This window comes from Hirundo rustica, chromosome 10 (assembly GCF_015227805.2).
Source record: "Hirundo rustica isolate bHirRus1 chromosome 10, bHirRus1.pri.v3, whole genome shotgun sequence".
Classification (NCBI taxonomy): Eukaryota; Metazoa; Chordata; class Aves; order Passeriformes; family Hirundinidae; genus Hirundo; species Hirundo rustica.
The window spans coordinates 24083176-24106612 of NC_053459.1; the positions used below are offsets into that span (position 1 = coordinate 24083176).

General features: G+C 46.4%; 1 protein-coding gene and 1 non-coding gene across 2 annotated transcripts; both read left to right on the forward strand.

Moving 5' to 3' along the window:
* The first annotated feature begins 1970 nt into the window (after positions 1–1970).
* KPNA4 (karyopherin subunit alpha 4) lies at positions 1971–22972 on the forward strand. The gene is made up of 17 exons (XM_040073990.2): positions 1971–2117; positions 8912–8956; positions 9622–9711; positions 9800–9829; positions 9910–9962; positions 10729–10824; positions 10928–11013; positions 11990–12076; positions 13198–13367; positions 13458–13502; positions 14419–14550; positions 15007–15135; positions 16431–16535; positions 18381–18452; positions 19006–19168; positions 19968–20062; positions 20923–22972. The coding sequence occupies exons 1-17, from the start codon at positions 2049–2051 to the stop codon at positions 21019–21021; spliced, it is 1566 nt and encodes a 521-aa protein (XP_039929924.1). The 5' UTR covers positions 1971–2048; the 3' UTR covers positions 21022–22972.
* LOC120757534 (small Cajal body-specific RNA 7) lies at positions 15505–15709 on the forward strand. Its single transcript, XR_005702577.1, has one exon. It is a non-coding gene; the product is annotated as a small Cajal body-specific RNA 7 (non-coding RNA).
* Positions 22973–23437: the final 465 nt, after the last annotated feature.

Sequence of the window (23437 nt, forward strand, 5' to 3'; positions counted from 1 at the left end):
CCTTTCAGTTTAAAGCCATGCCCTGTGTCCTGTCCCTCCATCCCTTGTCCAAAGTCCCTCTCCAGCTCTCCTGAAGCCCCTTTAGGCACTGACAGGGGCTCTGAGCTCTCCCTGGAGCCTTCTCTTCTCCAGGCTGAACAATCTTAACTCTCTCAGCCTGTAAATGAAACAGAGCACTAACTAAATATATTGTTTATTTATTTATTTATTTTTAATTTTATCTCCATGTAGTCTTCTACAACATCACTACATGGAAAATCTGCATTACATTTTAAAAATTAAATAGCTGTATCAAGAAAATGTCATTTTTTGTCCATGCAGACAGGGATGTGACAGGGCTGCCGTCCCTACAGCAGGTTTGGACAAATACTGTTAGACAACCCATGCTGATGTGGAATACCACCAGCACTAATTAACCCCAACTAATTTACTGTCTTCATATCGCCTTGACATCGCTGCTACATTTATGCAACAGCTGGGGCTGTGGTGACTCAGCTCCTGTCACTTTTAGGGGTTTTTTGGGGTTGTTTTTTTTTTTTTAGAGAACTATCTAGAGCCAAGCCTCATCCTCTGGAAAGCGTCCAGAGGTAAAACATTGTCTTTGCATTTTCCCAAGGAGTTAAACCAAGTTCTCTTTCCTGATACTCCTTGGTCTCTGAGGGACTCGGTGACTTCATTTTCACCCTTGGGAAGCTGCATCTCCTGTCAGAACTTCAACTTTTCTCCACAAGTATAATGGAAAACTGCAATGAGCTCTATCAACATGGAAGACTTTACGGAGCTTGTTTCCAATCATTAAAAATGAGTAGACTACATGCAGGATCAGGGCAGTACATATATATATATATATACACATACATATAAATATATGTATGTGTATATATATACTCACACACACACCCCCTAGAGAATTCTTCTAGTTGTGGGCCAAAGGTGTTAACTTCTAGGTAAAATTTCAGAAGTAGGAACAAAATAACCATCCCCTCTGCTCTGCAAGTGTATCTCTCTTTGCTTTCAATACTGTTTAGCTAATTTCAATGAAAATTTAAAAGTTTCTGTAGCGGCTTTTTTTTTTTTTTTTTTTTCTCCCTCTAAAAGTCTGGAAGACTGGAGGGAATGGGGATTATCCTTAGCGAATGCAAAGTGCAGTGAGGGGAAAGACTGAAGTGTTAATTTTCGGCTCCACGGTGCAAACAATTGCAAAGTGTAATGAGGGGAAGGATTAAATTTGATTTTTGACGCCACGATGGAGACAAATGCAAGCCTTAGTGAGGGGAAGGGTAAACTGTTAACTTTCGGCTCCATGAGGGGACTGAACGTAAAGCGCAGTGGGGAGAGTGATTAAATGTTAACTTCCGGCCCCATGACGGGAGCGAATGCCAAGCGTAACAAGCGGAAGGATTAAACTGTTAACTGTCGGCTCCATAAGGGGAGCGAAGGAAAAGTCTAATGGAGGGAAGGATTAAAATGTTAACTTTCGCTTCCGAAGCCGAGCACGGAACGGATTAAACCGTCCCTTCCCCGGCGGGCCGGGAGCAGCGCAGGCGCGGGGAGCGCCCGTCCCGCCTCCCGCGCCCTCAGCCCCCAACACCCAAGATGGCGGCGGCGCTGAGGCGGCCCCTCCTTCCTCCCCCTTCCCGCGCTGCGTCACCGCTCCCGCCCTCTCCCTCCCGGCCGCCATTGGCCGCGGGGCGCGCGCGGCGCAGCCAATGGGCGGCGGCGCCCAGAGCGAGGCTGCCCCTGTTTCCCCCTCCCTCCCTCCCTCGCTCGCCCCGTCCCTTCCCTTCCCCCGCTCGGCGGCACCGGCGCGTTCGGGCCGCCGGGACCGGCCCGGCCCCGCTCCGAACCGCCCCGCTCCGGGCCTCGCTCCCGCTCGCCTCGCCTCGCCCGGCCCCGCTCCGGGCCCCGCCACCCGGCCCCGCGGCGGTTCCCCCTTCGCCCCGGCCCTTCCCGGCTCGCCGAGGCCGAGAGCGGGCCCGCCGGGCCCCCGGCGCGCTCGGGCCCGGGCGGAGGCGGAGGGGCCGCGCTCCTCCCTGGCCGCCCCCGCCATGGCCGACAACGAGAAGCTGGACAACCAGCGCCTCAAGAACTTCAAGAACAAAGGCCGCGACCTGGAGGTGAGCGCGGCGGGGCCCGGCCGCGCCGCCCGCCCGCCCTGGGCCGCGGGGAGGCGGGAGCGGCGCTGCCGGGAGGGGAGGGAGGGCAGGCCGGGGAAGGAGGGAGGAAGGAGCCGCCGAGGCCGCGCTGAGGGCCGGGCGCGGCCGGGCCCGCGGGCGCCCGGCGAGGGGCAGCGGCCGCGCCCGCCCGGCGCCGCTCCGGGGGCTCCGCGGCCCCTCGGGCCCGGCGGCGGCCGCGGCTCCTCCCGGGCGGCTGCGCCCTCAGGGGCTCGGCCCGGCCCGGCCCTGCCCCGGCGGCCCCGCTTCGGGGTGGGTTCGCCGGAATTCCTGCGGGGAACAATCTCTCCGAGCAGCCCCGAAAAGCCTGAGTCAGGATTAGGGCCCGGTTTGGGTGTTGTGCTGCGTGTGTCCAGGAGAGCTAATTAAATAAATAACGCGCTAACCTTCAGAGCGAGATTATTTAAAAAAAAAAAAAACTCTTTTCTCTCTCTCTCTCTTTTTAATTTTTTTATTTTTTTATATATTTCTGTTTTCTGCTCCGATAGTTGAAAAGGAGTTCTGGCTTGTAGCACGGAGCCCCCGAACTTTTTGGTGACTCAGTTACTTGAGCTGTGAAAGTGCTTCCTAAACGCAGCAGGATACATAATTTATTTGGGGTTTCCTTAGGAAATGGGCAAATTTTAAAACTAAGTATCAATCGTCACCTTTAAATACTCGGCCAGGAGTGCTGGTTGGGGCTTAAAAGCAATTGTCTGTACGAGGTTCTGGACGAGAATTTTGGCATTCTCATGGCTGTTTTTTTACTGTGTCCATTGTGTTTTCCATAATATTCCAGTCTTTTACATTGAGACATTGCAACGTTTCAAAAGTAGAAACTCCTTTATGTCGCCTGTATTAATTAAAGCATCAGCCAACTTTCCTAGAAGTCTGTAAAATCTGGGTTTTTAACCTGTCCAATCAGATTAATAAAACGTTTTTTCTTATTCAGTTCTGTCCAAACTTTTGGCAAAGAACATTGTGGGAATAATGAATTGCTCTGTTTGCTGACAGGGTTGTGAGGTTGGTTGGTAACCCCTTGCCTTAGATATTAATTTGTTCCTATACAAATCTTGTTAGCACTGAAGACACAATTATAGGAGAGCATCTTTAGGAATGCACATAGAATGTGCTGTTACAGTGAAAAATGGGATTTGTGAGAAGACAGAGGTTGGAATTCATGTGCTTTGGTGCAGAATTTTAAGGGAAGAGGGCTGAAGTAGGGAGGGTTCAAGATGGACACACGCAGGTAACACCACGTGTGAGCATGTCAGGAGGCAGGGAAGCCTCTTCAATCATTTTTTTTTTTATTTGCTGCAGCACTTAAACGCCTTTTCCACAGTCCAAACCCACTGCTGGGCCGTGTTAAATTTTAGAGAGTGACATTTATCCAGCAAATCCCGGAGCACACGCCTGCTCCCTAAAATAACCACGGTGCAGGGCTATTTTTCATACAATAGCTCAGGCTTCTGGCTGTCCTTGCTGCTCATTAACTGCTTACACATCACACTGGGCATCAGGCTGAGGGAATTGCTGCTGCCCACTCTCAGCCAAGCTCCTGGGGCAGGACATCTCCAAAATCCAGCTTGCAGGGCTGTTTGGGCAGAAAGTTGTGTGTTTATTTCGCAGAGGAAGCCAACGTTCGATCTTTATCTCCTTCACTCCTCCCCCCTTCTTATCTCCCCTGAAATTCTGGTTGGCCCCTGGGTTGTTTTTTACAAAAACACAATTTAAAAAAAAAAGTTTTCGCTGACTGTTCACCCCTAGAGAAATAAGAAATCTCCCCTAATTTTGGTGAATGCCAAATGAAGAGATTTCTGGAGCTTATGAAAAGTTGCCATGTCGTGAATTGCAAACTTCCTAAAAATGTTATCTCTTAATTCCATGTGCTCAGATCAGTCCATTGACAATTACAGTGCCAGCAGTTCCTGTCACATTGTCCTTGCCTTCCAGGTTTTACATATTCACAGGAAGTTCATGTATTTCTCACCAAAATTACGTGATTTCCTACATTTTCTCCCTTAAAGTACCAAACGTTCATTCACCCTTTTGGATAAGCTAAAGTCGGACTTGGATTTTTATTTTTTCCCCTCAGTGTTCTTCTAAAAAGACAAGAAAAAGTAAAAAGAAAGCAAACCCCAGCACAAGGTGCTTTACATAAGGTGTTTTAACAAAATTCCTTCGTATGCTGAAGTCCTGGGTAAACATTTCCTGCACGGGCACGTTGTAAATAATCTGTATTTGGGGATGACAGATTGGTGGTGACACTGGGAATAGAGGGATTCACTGGGACCAGAAATCTCCAGGAATTCCTTGTCCTTTCCCTGATTTCTGCTCCTGCTCAAAGGAATACACGGTGTAATAAAGTTTTTAATAGCGGGAGAGTTGGTGCTGGGGGAGCAGTAATTTGGAGCTGAGGCAGCATCTCAGGCGGGCATTGAAGATTTCTGGTCAGTGCTTGCAACATTTTTTTTTTTTTAGGGTCTTCAAGATTTTAGTGCTGTGGGGGAGAAATAGAATTGGTTCAGCACAAAGAGGAGCCTTAAAAAGTGCAGAAGTGGCCACGGTTTTTCTCTTTAACCTCCAACCCCAAAATCTGACTTGAGGAAGGGCTTATCTGGACTCTGATATTAAATTATGCAAATACTTATCCATTAGGGAGCGGGGTAAAGTGACTTTTTTCATCTTGTGTCTTCAGTGAGGAACAGGTTTTACTTGGGTTGGGTTTTTTTTCCCCCTTGGATGAAGAAGGTTGAGCTGTTTTTTAGTGTTTATTGTGGGCATGGCTGTGCTGACACCCATCCAACCTTTATTTTTAATGGTAACACCACAGATCTTGGGATTAAACACCAGATCTTTACTGCACAAAGGCCAGATAAGTGCAGATTGATTGTTGTGTCTGTGCTGGAGTTTTATGGACAATTGGAGTTTAAATAATGCCTTTTCAGTTCTGTATTTAGGGGTCTTGATTTGGGAAGGTTTGCAGAGCTTTGGGGTGTTTTATTTGCTTCATTTTCTTTCATCTGGTGATTCAACATTTCATTTTCTCTTGGTGATTGTTGCCTGCTGCAGCATTGTAATCTGACTGACATTAAAGGGCCTTTTTTTAAATGAAATAAAAAATGCTTCCTGCATTTGATTTCTCTGGAAATCCTGGAAGAATCTGCTGAATCTTTTCTCCCCATCCTCACCTGTGTTGCTGGGCAGGAGATTAAGGATTGCTTGAACAGTGCCAGCACAGGAGAGGTGTTAAACAGAGATTTCTGCTCTGCAATTGAGAGATGCATGAAGGGAAATGATGATAGTTCCGTAATGCAGAGCACTTCAAAACTAATTTTGGAGCAGCCATTGCATCAAGATGCTCGAACATCAGTAATGTCAGGATTTTAAAGAGTTGCCAGCATCATTCACTGGACTTTAAAAATACCAATATATTTGAGAACACCAAGGAAGCTCCAGGGGAGTGAAGGAAAGGTAGTGGTGTGAAATATATTGAATATTGGAGGTACTTTGAAGCTTTTCAACCCTTTCTGTATCCCACACAAAATAGTCTGCTTGGGATTAAATTTGGAAGAACTGAAAGAGAGCAGGAATTTCACTCACTGGGATAAAAATAGGTTCCTTTAAGCTGACTTGGAGTTCTGTGGTGAAGCTCATCCATCTTGTCGCTTTCAAATGATACCGAGATATTTGTTTAAGGCATTTTCTCTGCCATGCACGGCTTCTCCAGGAGAAATGGGGCTGGTGGCACCTGTAATGTCATATTGATTTTTATTTTTTCATCTGGAACTCAGACTCCCATTTTCATTCTGAAGGGGGAAGAGCTGCTGAGAGGTGATTTCTGGAGGTATCTTGGGTTGGCTTTCTGATCCCAAAGCATTTTTAGCAGTGATCCTGAGAGCAGGTCTCATTGCTCCAGTTTGGAGTTGAGGTGGGATTTGTATAGGAGGGGAATGGTGGATGGAGTAGGGCCTGAATAACGGGCTATAACTGAGGAAAACCAGTCTGTTTTCACGTGTCTGTACCCTGTGGGGTGTTCTTTGTTTTTATTTGGAATCCCAGACCACACTGGTGCTGGTAGCAACTTCCTGGTAGGAAGGAAGGAAGGATGGCACAACCAACTCATTTTTTATTTACAGTAACCGTTGGCTTTGCAGTTCCCCAACAGAAACAATGTGCCTTTGGAAACCATTCCCTGGCATGAGAGGAGCAGCCAGAGTTCTCCAGTTACTCCTGTGCTGTCACAGCTTCCTGGTGGAGGTGTATAAATGGAGGAGAATGTTTTATAACAGCAAAAAAAAAAAAATCCCACTTTACCCAGGAGTGACCACAGGCTGAGCTCGTGGTCCCTTCAGGGAAGGAACAAGGCAGGATCCCATTCCAGGTGTATTTAGGAAAGGCTGGTGGATCCCAGCTGCTTGGAATGTTCCTCATGTTGTGAAAACCCCCAGAACGTCTCAGGATCCTGCAGGCATCAGTAGCACGAGATTTTAATGATAAGCTGCAGGGCTCAGTCATGACTAACAGTCAGAAATAGCCCTTATGATAAATCTGAAGCTAAATATAATTGAAAAAAAGGAGGATGGAGGGGTGGCCATCACAGGCCGACAGAAATAGATCGGATCATTTGATTTTTTGATGTAGCAAATGACAAACAGGATCCAGGGACTGAGAGAGCCACGTGAACTCCTGACAGTGGCGCGTGTTTTTCAACTGGAGCCTTTCCCAGGGCCATTCCCAACTCTGCTTTAAAACCCTGTCTGGACAGAGCAGTTCCCTGCTCGCAGCTGTGTGGTGTGAGCTGGGAGCTGATTCACAGAGCTCAGGGCTCCCCCAGAACAGAAGGAATCGTTCCCCACGTGCCAAGACTCCACCATCCCTCGTCTCTGCCCTTTGAGCTGTTCTCCAAAAGGCAGCACAAGTTGGTCTGGACTCTGCTGGGCGTTTTGCTGTCTCCAGACTGGGATGATGCTGGGAAATCCCGTGGCAGAGCTGACCTCAGTTCTCATCTCTTGAGCTTTTCCTCCTCCTCAGAGGATGAGCGGTGCCAGCTTGACCTGTGACTGTTCTGTCAACAGGCTCTGTTTGCGCAGAGAGTGATTTTAGTGGAGCCAGGTTTTGGTAAATGGTGCTTAAGAGCGACTTCACTGGTGGCTTGTCCTTCACGTGAAGGTTTTTGTGATTCCAAGGTGTGCAAGCAGGAATTCAGGCAAGGACCTGTCAGCTTGTGGCAGGAGAGAGAACATTCTTCTTGTCCCAGCAGAGGATCTTTCAAAGTCTGACCAACTGCAGTTAGGATTTTTCAAGTAAAGAATTTTCCAAATGACACATCTGAGGCTTTTTGTTGTTGTGATTTTTGTTTTGGTCCCACTCAGTTGTCCCTGTGTCAGCAGCAGCTTTGCTGTGACCAGCAGCATCATCCCTGGGGTCTGGGAAGAGCCGTCCCTCTCCCAGGGCAGCTTTTGGGTGGGAATGCTGATTTGTCTTGTGCTTTGGGAAGGTGTTAAAAGTCCTGTGAGATCATCAGGGGTGTGGTACAGTTCTGATTATCAGAGCCTTTCCTCCCATTATTTCCATCCTGGACACGCCAGATTAGAGGAGTTTGGAGAAACTCCACTGAGATTTGGGAGCAGCAGCCTGGAGTACCTCAAGCAGGTGTAAAGCTGCAGCATCTTTGCAAAGCCTGGAAGTGCCGGGTGGGATCCAGCGGTGGATCCCTGGAGCCCAGAGAAATATCCCTGGAGTGATTGCTGCCTTCGCTCTGCTCTTCAGAGCTGCGTCCATTCCGGGGGAATGCCGGGCTGTGGGATGCTGCCCTGCTCGTGGAGTGCCCTGGGAGGAATTTTGGTGGGCACTTCGCCTTTTCCAGAGCAGGGAGCTGTCTTTGGGGGAATGTGGATTTTCCCCTCAGACCATGCCAAGTTCTGTCCCCAAAGCAGCAGGGAACTCTCCCTTCCTTTCCTCTTTTTTCCTCTCCCAAACATTTTTCTTGTAGCTCCTTCCTTTGAGGAGCTGCAGTGCTCAGCTGAAATTTGATCTGATGAACTGCACGTTCTTTTTGATAAAAATAATGATGCTTTGAAAGGGAGCTTTGAATGCTTATCTTCAGATCTCCGTGCTGTTCAGGAGGTTCCTTCTCCTTCTGGCCTGCGCTCAGGGTCTCCCAGCTTTCCCTGTCACCATAAAAATGGAATTGTTTGCAATTTTGTTGCTCTCATTCACTGTAGAGTTCAAAGTGTGGAATAAAATCACTCCAGACTGATTTATTTCTCTGTTTTCACTGCAGTAGGACAAGCAGCAATAAACCAATTTATGTATATTTACAATTGATTTTTTTTTTCCTGAATGCTGTCAATGGCAGCTGTAGAGAAAATGACATTAAAAATTTGCTCTTAGAATGTCAAAGGTTTTAATTTATAAATAATAATTCTGGAACTCAGCTTTACCTGCAGGGTCTCTTAATTTGAGCTTGTTTATAAAGTCACTTTACTGTTAGACTGCCGTGGTGTTTTTAATGCTTTTGGTGCTGTTTTATGCACAACTCCTTTCCATTTTAAAAGACATGAGTGTTTTACTCTGAAATAACAGAAATATTGTAATTATTTCCATTTCCTGTAGGATCTCTACTTTTACAATGAAAATTAAACCCCGTGTGTAGAAGTTCTGTTTAAAGTGCATGAACTGGAATAGTTGTACAAGAACTTTTTAAATTGGTCTGAGTTCTGCTGATGAAGTTTATTGATCTTGATTCTTTCCAGACTATGAGAAGACAAAGAAATGAAGTTGTTGTGGAGTTGAGAAAGGTGAGATGACCCAGCATTATTATTGATTTTTATATTATCATTCTTACCAAGTGGGATTTGACTTTGTCATTACTCCAGTAAAATAGGAGTTTTTAGAGACTCAAAAAATTCTAAAATGATGGGAGTTCCATAACTTTTGTCCTGAAAACCAGGAGTTTATTTGTTACCTAATTAAAAGAAATAATCCTTGCACTTCCAGAGGTTTTTTTAAAGATTTATAAAAAGCTTGGTTTGAAAATCAGCTGTTCCTGCCCATCTGCAGGCAGAAAGTTATTTCCTTACAAGTGTGGAAGAGTGTGAAGGTGTAAAACTGGAATTATTGGGGAAAAGGAATCACAACTGGAATGATTTTTCTCCTGAGCCAAACAGAAAACCTCTGGGAATTGCTGCGTCCCGTTAGAAATGATGACAAATAAACTGGAATATCGATGGATTTGTGCATTGTGCACATCAGACTTCCAGCACAAGCTGGATGCTGGATTTTTTTGGAAGAATTCCCAAAATGTGCTTCTCTGCGCAGTCCTTCCCAACTTTTTTTGGAAAATTTGAGTGTCAGTGATGGTGATTTATGATTGTTTGAAACAGAAGCTTCCTCTTCCCTTCTTAACACCCCCACCCCCCCCAAATCCAAGTTTTGAAGGTATTCCATCGTTTTTGTCTTTAAGAACAAAAGAGATGAGCATCTCCTAAAGAGAAGGAATGTTCCCCATGAAGATATCTGTGAAGATTCCGATATAGATGGGGACTTCAGAGTGGTAAGAATTAACTCACAATAATTTCTTCTCTTTGCATACTCAAAGGACATTTGGAATTTTCTAACTGCTTTTTGTCTCTGTTTTCTAGCAAAACACTTCTTTGGAGGCAATAGTACAGGTAAAAACAATTAAATTGTTTGAATGTTCTTCGTGGCACGATGACAGATGTGTGAAAAATCTTAATTTTTCTTATTTTAGAACGCTTCAAGTGACAACCAGGGTATTCAGTTAAGTGCTGTGCAGGCAGCAAGGTAAGAACACACTTTGCTCAAATATCCTGATTTTGTTCTTATTTTATCGTGCTCTTAAGGTCAGAAAATGTGTTCTAGCTTAACTGAAATTGTATTAATTGATTTTTAAAAGGAAAATAGAACCTTAGAGAAATCAGAACACACAGACCTTTTAAGCAGATTCATTTACATGTGGATCTTTAAGTGGATTTTCTTTACGTGTAAATACCTGGAGTTGTTTGGTGCAAACTTGGTGCTTCTCACAGAGTAAAATACACACTTTAAAGGATTGGAAAAGCTTTAAGAGCAGAAAGAGCTGAGTGTCTCCTTTGCTGGGTGGAGAAGGAGGAAGCTGTAGGAACTGAACTGAATAACTCTGATCTTGTATTTTCCTGACTGTGATAAACTTCCCAAGGGGAGAAAACATGGAATGCACTGGTCAATGGATGTAATGGCTTTGCTTTTCCAGTGGCTCAGTAATTTGATAAATTGAAAGAACGAATCCATTTTGAGGGATTATTTTCACTTAAAGAGGAGGAAAGAAATAAATCCTGTGGGTCTTTGGGAGGAGGAGAGGAGGGAAGGAATTCCCAGCCCAGCAGGAGCAGTTTGGTTGTTGGGGCTCCGTTGGAGATTCCCAAACTCCACCACAGGAATCCTTTACTGACCTGCTCCAGTGTCAGCACTGATCCCTTTTGGAGGGGAAGGTTGGATTAAACAACTCCCTGCTCCTTTGCAGGCAGGATTTGTCTGTAATTTGGGTTTTATGTCCCATTTCCCTGCACAGGAAGCTGCTGTCCAGTGACCGCAATCCACCCATCGATGACCTAATAAAATCAGGAATATTACCTATCTTAGTGCACTGTCTTGAAAGAGATGACAAGTGAGTATTGCCAAAACTCAACGTGTTCCACCAATCCTTGCTGATGTGATCTGAACAATAAGTATAATAATAATAATTATTGTGGTTTTTCTCTTCTCTGCAGTCCTTCCCTACAGTTTGAAGCTGCGTGGGCTTTGACGAACATCGCCTCTGGAACCTCGGAACAAACCCAGGCTGTAGTTCAATCCAGTGAGTGCTGCAGGGCGCATTTGGTTCCATCCACATCTGGGATTTAGTTGGGATCAGGTTGTGAGTCCTGAAGGAGCTGCTGCCGGGTTTTGGCTTCATCTTCTCAGGGTTTAAACTCACTGGGGTTTCCTGATGGTGAGCAACAGCTGGAAACTCAAAATACCTTAGTAGAGTTGTTATCTGCTGGTTTCCCGTTTTCAAACTTAAAAAAAACCTCACCAGAAGTCACCAAAAAACTTGAAATAGAACCAAACAACCCCTCTGAAATATTAATATTCTTCCCTCTTCCCCTGGTGTGAAGAGGGAATAATACTCATGCCTTGACACTGGATTCTTCCAAAATCTAGTTGAATTTAAAACCTTGTCCTTCCTATTTTGAGGCGTCTGAAACATGGGAAGGGATTGTTGTTGGAATCTGAGCTGCCAGGCAAAGCAAACTTTGTTCTGGACTCCAATCATGTCCTGAAGCAGAGCTTTTTTGGGCAGGGTTTTTAATTGAGTGAACAAACCAGAGCTTCAAAGATATTCTGAAATGAGTTTTTACTAAAATTTAAGGAAAAAAAAGACACCCACAAAACTTACACTGGCTGCAGGATCAGTTTCTTGTACTTTTGCAAAGTCAGTGTTAAGAACCTGTGAACTTTGATATAATTTGGTTTTCACCCTTCTAGGATGTACCTGAATTCAGTAAATTGAACTAAATTTGGATCCTGACAAGCCTCAGTAAACTTGAGACTTGCAAACAAATTAAATGTCAGGGGTTTAATATTCTCGAGTGCAGGCTTTGTAAGAATATGCAGCCAAGGAAGAATTACTGCAGTGTTTTATTTTAGCACCACCTGGGAAATTAGTGAAGCTTTGACCACTTCTTAACAGGAGAAAAATGTCTCACGTGAGAGTTAATCCTGTGGATTATTTGCTCTTTTGAGGTGCATTTTTTTTCACCATTTCCCTGGGTTGTTTTTGTGCCTTGCAGATGCTGTGCCGCTTTTCCTGAGACTGCTGCATTCACCTCATCAAAATGTTTGTGAGCAAGCGGTGTGGGCTTTAGGAAATATCATAGGTGGGTGTTCCTCCTGCCTCCACCGACCCCTGGGGATGTTTTGTTGTTATTATTGTTACTCCTACCTCCACCACTTTCTGGGGATGCTCTGTTATTGTTTGGAAAATTTGTCAAGGAATCTTCAGGAGTTTGTTGGGCTCTCGCTGTTCTCAGTGATCGGGTGTTGTCTGCCACCCCTTTCCCTTACCCACCCCCAGAAATCTCTGAATGCTGGGCTGTGTTCTGGTGGAATCTGGGAATGCTGGGCTGTGTTCTGGTGGAATCTCTGAGTGTTGGGCTGTGTTCTGGTGAAATCTGGGAATGCTGGGCTGTGTTCTGGTGGAATCTGGGAATGCTGGGCTGTGTTCTGGTGGAATCTGGGAATGCTGGGCTGTGTTCTGGTGGAATCTCTGAATGCTGGGCTGTGTTCTGGTGAAATCTGGGAATGCTGGGCTGTGTTCTGGTGAAATCTGGGAATGCTGGGCTGTGTTCTGGTGAAATCTGGGAATGTTGGGCTGTGTTCTGGTGGAATCTGGGAATGTTGGGCTGTGTTCTGGTGAAATCTGGGAATGCTGGGCTGTGTTCTGGGGAAATCTGGGAATGTTGGGCTGTGTTCTGGTGGAATCTCTGAGTGTTGGGCTGTGTTCTGGTGAAATCTGGGAATGCTGGGCTGTGTTCTGGTGGAATCTGGGAATGCTGGGCTGTGTTCTGGTGGAATCTGGGAATGCTGGGCTGTGTTCTGGTGGAATCTCTGAATGCTGGGCTGTGTCCTGGTGGAATCTGGGAATGTTGGGCTGTGTTCTGGTGGAATCTCTCAATGCTGGGCTGTGTTCTGGTGAAATCTGGGAATGTTGGGCTGTGTTCTGGTGAAATCTGGGAATGTTGGGCTGTGTTCTGGTGGAATCTGGGAATGTTGGGCTGTGTTCTGGTGAAATCTGGGAATGCTGGGCTGTGTTCTGGGGAAATCTGGGAATGTTGGGCTGTGTTCTGGTGGAATCTGGGAATGTTGGGCTGTGTTCTGGTGAAATCTGGGAATGCTGGGCTGTGTTCTGGGGAAATCTGGGAATGTTGGGCTGTGTTCTGGTGGAATCTCTGAATGCTGGGCTGTGTTCTATTCAATCCCCTCTGACTGTCTCCCCCAGGTGATGGACCACAGTGCAGGGATTATGTCATTAGCCTGGGCGTGGTGAAGCCGCTGCTGTCCTTCATCAGCCCCTCCATCCCCATCACCTTCCTCAGGAACGTCACCTGGGTCATGGTCAACCTGTGCCGCCACAAAGACCCCCCTCCACCCATGGAGACCATCCAGGAGGTGATGGCCTTGCTCTGGGGTGGGATTGGGCTCCAGCTGGGGCTTTGGCTGCTTTAAAAATGACGCTCAGGTGTTTTGTTCCCCGCTCAGATCCTGCCGGCGCTCTGCGTTCTGATCCACCACACGGATGTAAATGTGAGTGAGCCCTCTGAAAGCCCCCTGCAGCTTCTGCTGTGGTTTTGTAGCTGAAATATAAAATCAGTTTGGAATCTGTAACGTTCCCTTCCACTAGAACGAGCTTCTTTGGTTATCTGTTAACTGCCCATTTCAAAATATGGGTGTTGTTTTTAAATAGTGATTTTTTTTTTCCCCTGGTATTTCTGTCTTTGCAAGTGTTTATTTGCATGTGCTTTCCCTGCACTTACAGCTGAAACTGCATTTTATTTTTATTTCTGTGAGCATTCATTCATTCACAGAGAAATACAGGAATTTTTTTTGCCTAGCACTTAAATTTGTAACGAAAATCAGAGTGAACGGAAGAAAAATCAGTGTCTGCTGCATGTGTCACATGTCAGGGTTAGCTGTAACTTCTGAGGTGTCAAATATGGACAATTAAATAGTTAAATATTGTTACGTAAAAGCAAAGTAAATGAGCAAAACTTTATTGAAATTATGGATTAAGGCAGCTTTTTGTCTGAACAAAAATCAGAATTTCAGATTAATTCTTTGCTTCCTAAAGAAGTTGTAGCTGAGTTAATGGCAACAGTGCTGTGCAAAAAATACATCTATATTAATTTTACTATTGCTGTAGTAATTATGATTTAATTTTTGTCTCTGAGGAGGGGAAACTCAGTTTATTTGAATTTCTGAAACGCCTGTATTGGTGAGCCAGTCAAGAGCTGTCAGCTGAAACAACACTCACTCAATACTTTTGCAAGCTGTCGGCTGAAATCTCACATTTCCTGCTGTTTAAACCGGCGTTTCTGCCTGTGGACTCAGGCACACATTAATTCAGATTAACTGCAAACCTGACAAACGTTGCACCCCTGGATGTGCATTATTTGGGGGCCGTTCCTGTGCTGCTGACAGAGCTGTTGTTCGCTCCTCGCAGATTTTGGTAGATACAGTCTGGGCGCTCTCCTATCTCACGGACGCTGGCAATGAGCAGATCCAGATGGTGATAGACTCTGGAATCGTCCCTCACTTGGTTCCTCTCCTCAGCCACCAGGAAGTCAAAGTCCAGGTGAGTTGGGATCTCCAGGTGACTTTTTGACCCCTCTAAAACCTACTACAGAAAATACTTTCTTTTATGCATTTTTTTTTTTAATTTAAAAACGACCCCTCTAAAATCTACTACAGAAAATACTTTCTTATATGCATTTTTTTTTTAAATTTAAAAACAACCCCTCTAAAATCTACTACAGAAAATACATTCTTTTATTCTTTTTTTTTTTTAATTTAAAAATGACCCCTCTAAAATCTACTACAGAAAATACTTTCTTTTATTCTTTTTTTTTTTTTTTTAATTTAAAAACAACCCATCTAAAATCTACTACAGAAAATACTTTATTCAATTTTTTTTTTAATTTAAAAACCCATTTTTTTTTCCCCTGCGTGCTGCAGCATTTGCATAAACCCTTTTCTTGTGCTCAGCTCTGCTGGCAGAGCTCTGTTCTGAGAGGAGATATTTTGTTTTCAGACGGCTGCACTGAGAGCTGTGGGGAACATCGTCACTGGCACCGATGAGCAGACACAGGTAGTCCTCAACTGTGAAGCTCTCTCGCATTTCCCAGCACTTCTGACACATCCCAAAGAAAAAATTAATAAGGTGAGCAACACCAGGGATTTCACCTGATGGACAGCTTTTCTATTTGGGTCCTAAAGACGGGAATAATTGACCCCTTCCACCAGTTTGGGGCAAATTCCAGCAAATACTGATTTTTTTTTTTTCTGGAAATCAATATCCACAGGGAAGTCTCTTAGGAGCTGCAGAGCTGTGCTTGACAGCAGTGTCAGTGTCTGTAGGAAATCAAAGCTTTCTCTTGTAAATCTGCCTGTTGGAGCTCTGAGTGCGTGCAGTGTCACCGCGGTTAACTGCCCCTCTTGGAGGTGATGACGCGGAGACGGCTGGGCGTGCGTGGATGGAGCGTGTGTGTGAGAGGGGGGATCGAGCCCGAGCTGGGCTGGGGGCTGGGGGGTGTGTGTGGGGTGTGTGTGCGGTGTGAGGGGCTCTCCTGGGGGCACTGATGGCAGTGCTGAGCCAGGAGTGCATCTGAGGCGTGTTGGGCGCCTCGGGGGCCCCTCTGCAACACCGCCCGTGATTAAAGCCCCAGAAAAGCTCCCCAGGAGAGCCCCGGGCAGCCCAGAGCTCTCCCAGGGTCACCTGTGACCCTGTGATCTGATCCCAGAGGCTCAGGGACTGAAGGGTGAACACTGCTGAAGCTGTTCTTGGGATTCTCAGCTCTCAGGGAGGTCGAGGAGGGAATTGAATGATGGAGAATTTATTTCTAGGAGGGGAGAAATCAGCTGCAGGATTTCAAAAGGTTGCTACCTTGAATATACTTAAAATTATATTTAAAACTTCTTGATTTAAGTTTAGATTCCTAGTCTAAAAGTGAGGTGAGGGCTCTGAATTTAATTCAGTTGCTGGGGATGAGATCTGTTCTTGCTTCCTGGGCTGGTGGACAGAATTAGCACGAACTTCAGAGTGTTGTTAAAAATCGAGTGTTTCATTAATAGTGCTGCGTTTTCCTGAAGCTAAGAAGAGACATCAGGAAGGAGGTAAAGAGCTGTGTCTGCAGTAAAGGATTCTCAGGCATTTTGGCCACCAGCTGGAACCTGCTTTTTATTGGCACTGCTCATTTGGCATTTCCTGTCTCCAAATAATTTTTCCTTTTAATTTGAAGTATTTGGTTGAAGCTGGTAACAGTGAAAGGCTGAGGAGTCTTGTGGAGTCTCCCAAGGTGAGATTGTCCCTTTGGTTTGTGCAAGAATTCAGCTCTGCACAATCAAGCTGATGGAGTGCTTGCTTGCGTTTAAGGTTGGCCAGATATAAAAATAAAGAGTGGACATAAATGAGACAGAATCCTTCTGTGAATTAATTCCTGATCTTTTATTTTGCAGGAAGCAGTGTGGTTCCTATCTAACATCACTGCAGGAAACCAGCAGCAAGTCCAGGCAGTAATAGATGCAAACCTTGTTCCAATGATAATCCATCTTCTAGATAAGGTCAGATCCCAAGGATTGGTGTTGGGGCTCCAAATCCTCTGTTCCTTTCCCGCTGCTGGGTGTTTGTTGTAAAAAGTGACTTCCAAGGATCTGCTATGGCAGAAGGAAGGAACAGCTAAAAGCCCGTGGGAATTATTGAAGGGAAAAGACAACTAACAGCTGTGAATTGCCAATTTATTGATCTGTGAGGGAAGATTGGAGAGTTTTGCACTGAATTCCAGCCCTGAGCTCGGTGGAACAGCCCCAGGAGCAGCGGGTGCAGAGCGTTCACAGCTCACCCTGTGGGGTGGGACAGCTCTTGGAGCTGTGATGGAAACAAAGCTCCCTTCCCCTGGAGGAGCAGCTGCAATCCCTGCTCCTGGGGCAGGGATGGACACAGACTGAAACAGGACAGGACCTGGGGCAGGGATGGACACAGACTGAACCAGGACCTGGGGCAGGGATGGACACAGACTGAACCAGGACCTGGGGCAGGGATGGACACAGACTGAACCAGGACAGGACCTGGGGCAGGGATGGACACAGACTGAACCAGGACCTGGGGCAGGGATGGACACAGACTGAACCAGGACAGGACCTGGGGCAGGGATGGACACAGACTGAAACAGGGCAGGACCTGGGGAAGGGATGGACACAGACTGAACCAGGACCTGGGGCAGGGATGGACACAGACTGAACCAGGACCTGGGGCAGGGATGGACACAGACTGAACCAGGACCTGGGGCAGGGATGGACACAGACTGAAACAGGGCAGGACCTGGGGATGGACACAGACTGAACCAGGACCTGGGGCAGGGATGGACACAGACTGAACCAGGACCTGGGGCAGGGATGGACACAGACTGAAACAGGACAGGACCTGGGGCAGGGATGGACACAGACTGAACCAGGACCTGGGGCAGGGATGGACACAGACTGAACCAGGACCTGGGGCAGGGATGGACACAGACTGAACCAGGACCTGGGGCAGGGATGGACACAGACTGAACCAGGACCTGGGGCAGGGATGGACACAGACTGAACCAGGACCTGGGGCAGGGATGGACACAGACTGAACCAGGACAGGACCTGGGGCAGGGATGGACACAGACTGAAACAGGGCAGGACCTGGGGCAGGGATGGACACAGACTGAACCAGGACCTGGGGCAGGGATGGACACAGACTGAACCAGGACCTGGGGCAGGGATGGACACAGACTGAAACAGGGCAGGACCTGGGGCAGGGATGGACACAGACTGAACCAGGACCTGGGGCAGGGATGGACACAGACTGAAACAGGACCTGGGGCAGGGATGGACACAGACTGAAACAGGGCAGGACCTGGGGATGGACACAGACTGAAACAGGACCTGGGGCAGGGATGGACACAGACTGAAACAGGACAGGACCTGGGGCAGGGATGGACACAGACTGAAACAGGACCTGGGGCAGGGATGGACACAGACTGAAACAGGACAGGACCTGGGGCAGGGATGGACACAGACTGAAACAGGACAGGACCTGGGGAGGGGATGGACACAGACTGAAACAGGACCTGGGGAAGGGATGGACACAGACTGAACCAGGACCTGGGGCAGGGATGGACACAGACTGAACCAGGACCTGGGGCAGGGATGGACACAGACTGAACCAGGACCTGGGGCAGGGATGGACACAGACTGAAACAGGACAGGACCTGGGGCAGGGATGGACACAGACTCAACCAGGACAAGATTGATTTGTTACTCACACAAAGCTGCCTCAGTGACGCCGTGCAGAGGGGACTGTTACAAATGCAGCTTTTGTGGGAATCCTGCCTGCCATAAAGCCTGCAGTGACCCCTCTGTCTCTGGTTGTGCTTTCAGGGGGATTTTGGGACTCAGAAAGAAGCTGCTTGGGCAATAAGCAACTTAACAATCAGCGGGAGAAAAGACCAGGTGAGTCCAGCTTGGAGAAAACTTCCATTTCCTGTCTGGGCCAGTGCTGGGGTTACAAATGCCTCTGTTCCTCCAGTGTTCTGTACCTGCTCCCTCCTCACACGGGGTTGGAGGGTGACCTTCCCTGGTTCCTGGAGCCAGCTGAGATCAGGAGCATCCCTGGGGGTTTGGTTGGAAGCTCAGTTGGGATGAGTGACTTCTGCTCTGGATCATTCCACGTTTCTTTTTACCTTCTTTCCCGAGCCACGAGGATGTGATCATTAAGAGGACAGTAACCAAGGAGTAGAAGCACACAAGTCTCTTGTAAGCCCAGAGCCTGAGATCTGTGGCAGGGATGAGGCTGAAACTCCTCATCTGCCACTGAAAAATTGACAGTATTTGCTCCTTGGGTGCTGTAACTCTCAAATCTGTTTGTACTTTAATCCCCAAATGTTACCTGTGCGTGCTCCAAGAGGGGATTCCTGAAGGTTCCACTGCAGGATGCTGTGAGCTCCTGGGCTGGCTGGGATGTGTTTGCCTGTGCTGCTGTAACTCTTGCCTTTTCCCCCCTCAGGTGGCTTACTTGATTCAACAAAATGTAATTCCTCCCTTTTGCAACTTGCTGACAGTAAAAGATGCACAAGTTGTGCAAGTGGTTCTGGATGGACTAAGTAATATATTAAAAATGGCTGAAGAGGAAGCAGAAACCATAGCCAACCTTATAGAAGAGTGTGGAGGTAGGAGGAGCAAGATTTGAATACCTTTTGCCAGGGATTGCTGCTTTGGCATCCTGCTCGTGTTGGGTTTACTGTTGGCACAGATATTTTAAGCAGACCCTTTTTAAAGCACCCTTTTTGTGCCTGTCAGGTGAATATCCACAGCTTTTCCCAAGTTCACGGTCAAATAAAGTGTGGAGGAGCAGGATAATGGCAGGAAAGTTCATTGGGTGCTGATTTTGTAACATATTAGACAAATTAGTCTAATGAGCAGAAATTAAGTTAGTCAGTGTGGGGTTGATGTGCTTACCTTCAACATGCACAAAGTCATGTCCAGGTGAACTTGGAGAAAACAATTTTCCATCCAATGGTTGTAAAAATGTGACAGCTTTAATTTCCTCATGGCTTTGAGGCTTTCTCCCTGTTGGCTGTGGTTTGAGTGAAACGTTGCAGGGATGAAAGAACAGTGACAGTAAGTTTAGGCACAGGTAAAAAACTGTGGGATTTGTTAACATGGAGTAGAATAACCTTTAAAATGCCAAATCTGGAGGGAGGGCAGAAAGATCAAGTGGTGGCTGGGAGGAGAAGAGAGATGTTTGTGCCAAAACTCTGCTTGTCAGAGCCTCAGGAGGATTCCTGTGTACTGAACGTCTCTGTTTCCATGTATAAAATAGATATAAATATGCCAGGTGGGTTTAGGAGCATTCTGTTCATAACCAGATCATTCAGAACTTTACTCCCAGACGCATTTTTAATTTCTTTGCTGGAAGTTGTTTGGCCCGAGTTTGGTGTTCTGAGATCTCTTGTGTGTCCGTCGCAGGCCTGGAGAAAATTGAACAGCTACAAAACCATGAAAATGAAGACATCTACAAACTGGCTTATGAGATCATTGACCAGTTCTTCTCCTCAGATGATGTGAGTGTGCGGTTTCCTGCATTTTTAAATCTGCCCCAGGCTGCTCTGTGGCACTGGTGGGAACCCCTTGCATCTCCTGCCATTGCTCATGGTGAAGCATCTAAAGAAGATCTGATGCCTAATTTAAGCCTCATCTCTTCTAGGGATTAAAATCCCAGGCTGGGAATAGTTCCTTTAACCCTCAGACCCTGCCTGAGCTTGACATTTCCCTTTGATAAGCTCCCTGCTGACTCCAGGGCTGAGGCTGCTGCTTGAGAAACAAAGCAGTTGGGAGGTTTGAATAATTCCAGGGGTGGGATGTGCTGGTGAGGAAGCCGTTTCCATTTCGAAGGGGGAGCAGCAGCCAGAGGCAGGGTTGGTTTGTGTGCACCTCCAGGCACAGGGTGCCGCCTGGCAGGGTTGAGGAGCTGCACAAGTGGTGGAGTTCAGCTGCACTCACGGCCTCTTTTCACCTGGAAGTTTATTTTGTGCTGGAGTTCCACTTTGACGCGAACGATAAGATCCAGGTCTCGTTTAGCAACTCAGCTTTGGCACTCACAGCTGGAGTTGGAATTTAACCCAGCGTCACTTTGGGAAGCACGGTTTGGGCTTAGTCCTTCCTTGGCTCAGTGGGGCTGCTCTTCTCCTAAGAGCTGAGACAGTCCTGAGACGGCCAGGAGAGAGAAAGGTGTGAACGAGAGGGTTCGGGGTGCCCCGGAGCGTTCCCTGGCCCGCGCGAGCTGAAGCATTTGGGGTTAAATCCCACCGGATCGGGAGCGGGGTGGCAGGAGGGGAGCGGGGAGCTGCTCTGGGCGTTGGCCCGCTCCCGTGGAGGGAGGTTTTGGCGCGCCCCCGCTCACCGTGTTCCCGTCACTTCGCAGATTGATGAAGACCCGAGCCTCGTTCCGGAAGCGATCCAAGGCGGAACGTTTGGTTTCAATTCATCTGCCAACGTACCAGCGGAAGGGTTCCAGTTCTAGAGCGGGATTTTGGAGGTTTAGGTACAATGCAGCACCGAATAAAAAAAATCAAAACAAAAAAAGGTTCGATCCATCAATCTTGGCTCATGGGATCCGCTGCTGCATTAAATCGGGAAAGCGAATGTGAAGATTTCATTTGGAATCACGGCGAAGCCCAAATGAAGTCGACGACGGCGAGTGGGTGCGAGTGAGAATGAGTGGCAAAAACGCAACGACAAAACTTCACACCGAATGCTTCTTTAGATTGTTCAAAGAAAAAAATATATATATATATTAAAAAAAAGGGCTACAGGTCACAGATCTCGAGTGCCTGAGAAGGAACACCGCCCTCCCAGAGCACCGGGGGGAACGCAGTACTCTCATCATCGGCCTCACGAGAGCGGGCTGCCCGCGAGCGCGGCCGCGGGAGCCGGCCTTGCTCCGCAGCGCCCTGCGCGTGGCGTGTGCCGCCGCGCCGCCGCGCCAGGGCCGTGCCAGCGAGAGAGAGAGAGAGAGAGAGAGTGCCTGTGATGTGTCTGTGAGCGTGAGAGCTTGAGTCGCCTCCAGGGGCTGGGAAACCGAAAATCATCCGACGACTTCACAAGTGTTGGCTTACACTGGACACACCGAGACCGGTTTAGCAGCAGACTCTGGTTTACTCCTGCAGCCTGTGTTTTTCTCTTCTTTTTTTTTTTTTTGTTTTGTTTTGTTCCCTTTATTTTTTTTTTCCCCCCCTCTTCTTTTTTTCTTTTCCTTTCAGTCCTTTATAAAATTTCTTTTCCTGTTACGGCTTCTTAGTTGTTTGTAAAAGTCAGAATTTCCAGGAAGGCTTCCCTGTGCATTTGCACCAGATGAATGTTTGATGTTATGAAAAGCTTTTCCATATCATCAAAACTAATTTGTAGATTTTTTTGCATGGAAAAAAAAAAAAAGCAAACAAACAAACAAAAGAACCCCATCCATTTCCCTTCAAACGAGACTGTGTTGCAGTACACAAATTGCCATAATAGTAGAAAGCAGTAAAATGTGGTAATAAAAGCTCATCCTTTTCATTTTCAAAGATAACATGAAGACCTTTGCATGTGGTGATCCCCAGCATAGTTCATTTTTAGATTTCGTTGAGTCCTGTAACCAAAATGTTTCTGTTGTGGTAGGATACCGTGCTGTGTTTCAATGTTACTTGTTTTCAAACTTTGTTTTCTATGAAAATGATATGGAAACGTCTAAAAATGAAATTTGGTGCATATGTACTGCTGAATAAAGAGCGGAGAAAAAAAAAAAAGAGGTGTGAATAGATGTACAAATCAAGTCATGGTTTGAACACCTTTAATATGCCTAACCCAATTGTTTTAGACTCTTTTTATCTTAGATGTAGGCAGCCATGAACAATCTATTTTGAGCCACTTTAGAGAGAAAAACAAACAAACAACCACAAAAAAAAAAAAACACAAAAAAAAAAAACCTTTGTATTTTTTAAAACTTGCACAAAAAGAGGGTTGCAAGTGTTTTTATAATTGGAGGAATGCCTCGGTTTCGAGGCGGCGCACACGCTAAATTCCAGGTGACGTTACAGATTTGTACCAAGCGAACTCTTGATAAGGTGGCTCATTGTAGGAAATGCTGTGCCTTCCCCTCTGAGCACAAGTGTTGCATGAACAACAGTTTGCTATAACAAAAACATCCCAGGTTTTAGCCACCATTAGCATCTCTATCTACCTTGTGGTTTTGGTTTTTTTTTTTTCAAATCAGCTGGTAATTCTGAAACACTGTAGAATGGATAAAAAAAAAAGATTATTTTGTGATCATAACTCTTTGTTGGACTCTAGAGTATTTTTGCAGCATTCCTTGTCTCATCAGAAAACATGGTTTAAAGAAGTTTAAAACTAGAAGCAGCGGAAAAACTAGCTTGTGAATTTATCCAAGTAGAGTGCAGGCTAGGCTGTCTTGGGGAAATAAACATTAAAACTTGCAACTCTGCTGCTCTCGGCTGTTTCTTTGTGGAATATTCTCATTTTCTCAGCATAAAACACAGAGGTGCTTTGGGGAAAGTGACTTTTAAAGGCTCTGGGTTGAGGTTTTTTACCTGGTCGAGGTTTGTGTGTTGCAGGCTGAAGGCACGGAGTTGTTTTGCTGTAAATGGTAAGAAAAAGAACAATTTTATTTCCATTTCACTGAATTTATCTCTGTGTATTCACTCAATACAAATTCACGGATCTGGGGCATCCACGGAGGAGGGGGACGAAATCTTTTTTTTGTTCTAAGGAAAATTCTGACGGGTAAATTACAATTTTCACAGCTTTGGGAGGGGCATTCCACGGAAAACTGCCGTTTCACAAACCTTTCTTGTGGGGCCAAGAGGAGAACAGGTACTTGTGGCAACTTCTCTTTTTCTGAAAACAAAGTAGCACCAAAACTCGGCACTTAATGCTGAAAAAAA

Coding starts and splice junctions, on each gene's coding strand:
- KPNA4 (XM_040073990.2), top strand. CDS start 2,049: ATGGCCGACAACGAGAAGCTGGACAACCAGCGCCTCAAGAACTTCAAG. Junction 11,014..11,989: donor CCAGGCTGTAGTTCAATCCA/GTGAGTGCTGCA, acceptor TGTGCCTTGCAG/ATGCTGTGCCGCTTTTCCTG. Junction 20,063..20,922: donor AGTTCTTCTCCTCAGATGAT/GTGAGTGTGCGG, acceptor GTCACTTCGCAG/ATTGATGAAGACCCGAGCCT.